At 35.9% G+C, this 6,257-nt stretch overlaps 1 protein-coding gene across 1 annotated transcript; it reads left to right on the top strand.

The window, feature by feature from the left end:
* The first annotated feature begins 715 nt into the window (after positions 1 to 715).
* Positions 716 to 2,921, top strand: LOC110676311. The gene is made up of 3 exons (XM_021843708.1): positions 716 to 1,450; positions 1,520 to 1,720; positions 1,780 to 2,921. Exons 1-3 carry the CDS (start codon positions 1,157 to 1,159, stop codon positions 2,872 to 2,874), a joined length of 1,590 nt encoding a protein of 529 aa, XP_021699400.1. The 5' UTR covers positions 716 to 1,156; the 3' UTR covers positions 2,875 to 2,921.
* Positions 2,922 to 6,257: the final 3,336 nt, after the last annotated feature.

Genomic DNA, 6,257 nt, shown 5'->3' on the forward strand with positions numbered 1-6,257 from the left:
TACGTTAGACCACGAATAGACTTGCAATAAACTAACCTAAAGTTGGTGCGGGGCACACTGGGGCAGATCGCTGTTTTCGACGGCCAAAACCTCTAGTACTCTAGATATGCACCCTAGAGGTTTGGTGTCGTCGACAAAGTGTTTTGGAATAACTTGAACTATATTTTGACACATTCAGATTTGATCTAGATAAGTGAAAACTAATCTAGATCAGTTTTATCTTTTGATAGGAGCGTCCTAGCAAAAAACTTTCTTCTGCAAAGTTGTTCATTGAGGCATTCTTGACATTTCTTCGGAAGACACTTACACTCTATCACTGACGTGGATTACGATATATGACAATTTAGTAAAAACAGTCAAAAAAACGATTTTGCCCATTTTTTCATAAATAAAATATTAAAACATTTTTTGTCATCAAGTATTACAAGCTTATTTATAACAAAGTAAATTTACATTATTCACTAGCAAAATTTTCAAGAAATTCCCATGCAATCCGGCTCGCTGCCGACGAGTCTATTATGGACCCTCCTGGAAATGCGTATTATGGACCCTCTTGTGTGGTTTCATTTACAAAACTGTTCAAATATCTGTATTTATGCGTCACAAACCAAATATTTTGCCTGAAACTGCTGACTAACAATGTAATCGAAGTTCCCCCGGTGGATTTTCATAGGAATAAAGTTGCATTGAGTGTTAATTTTATTTTTTTATGTAGGGGGTCCATAATACGCAAAGGGTCCATAACCGGCATCGACTCCCTATATTACCAATTTGATTAGTTGACTATGCGTTATGCTATTGAAAACAAAAAAAAAACTTAGTCCTTGTTACTGAACACATTTTTCCCCCTATAATAATGTTGTAACAATTATTCCGATCGCAAATTATTCGAAATGCAACGCATTTGAAATTTGCATAAAGTTATCTATCCACTTATCCGCGAGCGGGAATGGCGTCCTGTGGGTGCTACTTTGATAGTGGGTGAGATTCCATATTTGACGTTTCTTGAAGGTCGTCAAAGCAACTGCACCCACCAGTAAAAATTTTGACGTCAGTGGATTTGACAGCTTATGTTTACAAAATAGGAATGTCCTAGAGGTGAACGAGCGGTTTGTTTTGAAAAAAGATTGGCTGCAGTTCGCGAAATATTTTTAAAATGTTATCTGCTAAAGTGAGTACGCTGTGCGAAGAAGATTTATCGCGTTATCGAGATAAAATTGCGGTGTTGGGAGGTGAAGATCCATATAACTTACAATGCGATGCCAACGAACTCCCACTCACAGTTGATTACGACATGATTTTATGTTACCTGCTTAACACATTATCCTTTCAATCAAACGAACCACTAAGGAACAGAAAATCCTTAGATTCGTACAAAAATTTTGAAAGAGGGTTCGTGAAGGAAGTTAAAGGATGCAAATGTGATCAAATATTTGTGGTTCGAGGAAAGGTAAGTCTTATTATTTCTCCGCACTTTTCATTCATATTTCAAACGGCGTTATTTTTTTTTTGCGAATAGGTTTTGCATAGTATGCGAGTGAATGACCCAGCAGCTGAGTGCTGGATATTGATACAGAATGAAAGTGTGGATGGACACGATGTTGGAGAGATACGTTCTGCACACTGTGACTGTACAGCGGGCGCAGGAGAAACATGTTCTCATGTTGCTGCAGTCTTGTACGCTTTAAGCTACGCCAGAGAAACGTGTCTAGGAAAACAGGTATAGCTGGATTGAAATTATGGGGATTAAAGTAAATAATTTGATTTTTTTTATTCAAGATATCGGTAACGCAGCTTCCAGCCTACTGGTGCCAACCCTCAGGAAGTGCACATAAAAACCTCTACAAACCTGTTGACGAGATTGATTTTGGACGATCAGTTCAAACGACGTGCGAGCTCCGTGATTATGAATTAGGAAAGACCGAGGATGAATTAAAGGAGCTAATTAATAATATAGCCGCTCTTGGCCAAGATGTTGCGGCTAGCAAGGCTTTTTTCGATACATCTGATGGTTGTGATCCTGAAGATTACGCAAAACGACGTTATGCTGAGCAATATTTGTCCTTCAGCAACCTTTTTGAAGAGCATTTAGTTTCAGCCTCAGTAGAAGAAATAATTGATCGCGCTAAGGAGATTGTATGGACATTAACTGAAGAGGATTGTGAGTTGGTTGAAGAATTGACACGAGATCAGTCTTCTGATCCATTGTGGTTTAAGCTTAGATACGGACGAATCACAGCTTCCACGTTTGGTAGGTCCGTGAAAACCAAAATAAGTAATCCTTCAACTTCACTCTTAAAAACCATTTGTGGATCAAATTTAACTCAAGAATTACCAGCAACTTTACATGGTAAGCGAAACGAGCATAAAGCTATTACAGCTGCTATTAAAATGTTTCAGTCTCAAAACCATTCGAATTTCAGCAGTAGGAAAAGCGGTTTAATCATAAATCCCTTGTATCCTTACTTCGCAGCTTCGCCAGATTTTATTTTTGAATGCACTTGCTGCAACAAAGTCGTGGTAGAAGCAAAATGCCCATTTAAGTTTGAAAATTTGAGTAGAGAAGAAGGAATTAATTCATTACTTAACAGGCAACATCCATATATACTAATGGAATCAGATGGTAATATTGTGTTAAACCACAATCATGAGTATTATTACCAAATCCAGATGCAAATATTTTTAGCAGACGCTTCATATGGAATATTTGTTGTTTGGGCATCAAACTTTACCTTGTTCATTAAGGTAACAAAAAATGCTCCGTTTTGGGAGGAAAACTCAGAAAAAGCAACTCTTTTCTTTGAGAATGTGCTTGCACCAGAAATAATTGCGAAGCATTACACATCAACTGATAAAAATACAAATAAGGATTAGTATATGTAGCGTAGTACCACAGACAAACAGACGTAACACTAGAATTATTTTCGTCTCACATATTTTGCTCTCAGTTCTAATATGTTGTAGTAGGCCAACTGCTCACACGTGGAGCTCGTATCAATTTTATTCGATTTTGACTTTTTGCACTATCAACAGCTAGGTGCAGTTGACTAAACCCAGTATTGGGCATAAACGTTCGTGCCCCAATATATTCTAAACTATTTTTTATCAGCTGTTAAATATTGTCTATTTGTCTGTAGTAGTACAGTGTAAAGATTACAACTAAGATATGTAAGTGTATGTTGGATTCCTATGAAAATAAAAAAATATGTAACAGAGTGTGAAAAAACAGAATTATCAGGGAATTTTATTCTGCCTGGAAAACCCTTGAACTCTCAGTGAATTTTGGCTACACTTACAGGGAAATTATTTCGAATCAGTAATACATAGTAGAATTTTCTTGTTCAGGGCTGGTAGCGAGTCACTTTTAGTAACTTGGTCAAAATTTTCAACCAGATCACTAATAACAAGAAAAAATGTCACTATTCTCTTGATCTGATGATAGAGCAACGATAATGTGGAATAGCTGGTGTAATGTGGAATAGCTGGTGTAATGTGGAATAGCTTCTTGAATTCAAATAACAAAACAGTTCAATTTCACCTAATGGATTGTGGGTGGAATTTGTGATAATATTTATAGTAAAATTTGGTTAAGGAATTTGATGAAAAAGCTTGTTTGTTTAGAAAATTTCCAGACTGAATTCTTCGTTTCTTGGAATAATAACATAAAAATTTAATTAAAATCACAAAATAAATTCCTGAAGAAGTGTTTGGAGCAGTATGTCGAATAAATTTACAGTGAAACGACCAGTAATACTTGTCGTAATGTCGCGAAGAATTAAAACAAAATCCTAGAAATATTCTTAGAGAAAATGACGGAATCAAACTCTCATATCGTGGTTCCTAGTCTTTTTGTGGTCCACGTTTGTTTTTTTAGGCAAGGGTTCTCTAAAATTTTTATTTCCAAGACTCAGTCGCTGCCAGCCCTGATTTCCTCAAGATACAAATACAAAACGCCCCACACAGAAGTATTGTGGGTACGGATGTCCATAAATCTAAGTCCCATTTTAAGGAAAAGGTTATTTTTTCTTTAAGGTGACACGGGAGACCGTCTTATTTTCCCTATATTTTGTCTCACTCTAACAATTATCATCAAAACTTTGCAGAAGCAAATCTCTAGTTTTAGTGAATCGATTAAGCTGAAAATTTGTTGGGATTTGCACTACATATTTATATATAATTATAGTGATACATTTTTCGCATCGATATATGAAGTGGTACTTGAGATTTGCTTCTTCAAATGGAGAGAATGATTGAAACACCGTCCCGTTCGGCCTTAAGATTCAATAGATTGTTTTATATCTGACTTTGATTATTAAAGACACTTTAGGACCATTTTATTTATTCGCACCTTCTTCATTGATAAGATAATAGATATTCAGTCTGTACAGCAAAGTGTAAGACAATGTTAATAAAATATAAATATAAACAATCTTGTTTTTCATGGAACTTAAATAAAAATTATTAAATTACTCTATTTTTTCGGATGTTGTTTACACATTTTAAACGAACAAATAAAAAAAATGACAATAAATCTCCAATATGTTTCAAGATATTTTTTTATTGAAGTGAAAAATACTTTGTAATTTATACTCTAAAGCTAAGTATGCTGTTTCCACAGACAAACAGACGTAACACTAACGAAATTTCCATCGACCACCCATTTAACGATCATTTCGAATTGGCTATGTTACAAATCCCACAACCAGAGGCGCGCGCATCGTTTTTCTTTGCGTTTGACGTTTCACACTACCGCCATCTGCCGGTCTTGTTGCACGAAACACCTTTTCGTGCAACATGCTCACCAAGTGATGATGGTGTAAGCTGGGCGATGGATTTTGAAGATATTTGTTCTAAGTGTTACGTCTGTTTGTCTGTGCTGTTTCGCTCAAGAAAAGTAAAGAAATTCCTTGACTGAATGGGTCAAGAAATTTCCTACAGAGGGTCCCCTTTGAAGTGACATTTCTTCTCAACAGCGTACTGCGATCAGAAAAATGTGATTTTCTGAACCATTTCTTGGAAGAAATTTTCCACACATCCCGGTCAACCAGTAAGTGATTTTCGATAGCGATCGATATAGATTCGTTTTGAACCGTTAGCGATCGCCATCGTTGGTTAAAGATCTATAAAGAATTATGAAGACTGGTTGGTCGGGATCGAGATAGGCGATTCTTTTTCTTGTCAGTAGCAAACCAGCCTTAACGATTAATTGCTTTTTAAGTGCTCCGAAGTCAAACGACCTATATTTGACAATAAATTTTTTTTTCGCCTTCATTTAAGCATTCTATGATCATTTATGTATTTTGGAGAATTTCCTAAATCGGGAATAATTTTTCAAAACCTGGTAAACCGTAGAAATATCAGATAATTTTATCTCTGTAAATGAGTAGACACTCTATGTAATTACTTGCAACCATTTTATTATTCCCTCGTAGTTACATTAAGTCATCATCAATAGTCAACAAAAATGTCAGTTCATTTCATCAAATTATTATTGATGGACAAAGATTAATCAATGCACAAGACACAGTTACGGCCATATGAAAAACATTTATACCGTTGTGTTCATGGTTCAGCAGTGTTATCGGAACAGGTCCATTGAGCACTGCATATTTACCACGCAAAGCTCCAATCAGCCGCTCTACCTCATTCCTAACAGACGCAAGAGCTCTTGTTCTTTCTACTGCTGCAGAGCTTAGTTGACGTTTTTTACTTGAAGAGTCAGGTACTTTCAACAAGGCTCCTTTATCTGTTATCGCTTTGTGTACTGTGAAACCACGATCAGCTAAAATTAAATCATTTTCGTCTACGTTACTCATGTATCCACAAGATTCAGTTATAAATTTATCAGATGTTCTACCTGAATATGGTTTCGAAATATATGATACCGATCCAAAAGGGGTAATGCTAATTAAGAGTTTGGCAGTGTAATGACTTTTATAATTGGAATACATTTTCAAAACAGCATCTTTGTTACCTGGCTTTTCGCTAAAAATTTCAAAACAATCAATAATTGATGTGATAACATTATTGGGGAATACTTTTTTGAATTTAAGAGGAGTATTGGCACGCAAATGTTCTTTCGTAGGCCATTTCACAAGACCTCGAAGCTGTTGATATAAAGAGTACAACCCTGAGTAGAAATACTTGCATATCGTTGTGAGTGATACTTTGAACAAATACGCCAGGGTTGTGAAGCACAAGTTGAGCCTCAGTCGCATTAAAACCATGATGAATACTTGATCCTTACTCAAAATGTC

The sequence above is a fragment of the Aedes aegypti genome, chromosome 2 (genome assembly GCF_002204515.2).
Source record: "Aedes aegypti strain LVP_AGWG chromosome 2, AaegL5.0 Primary Assembly, whole genome shotgun sequence".
Lineage (NCBI taxonomy): Eukaryota > Metazoa > Arthropoda > Insecta > Diptera > Culicidae > Aedes > Aedes aegypti.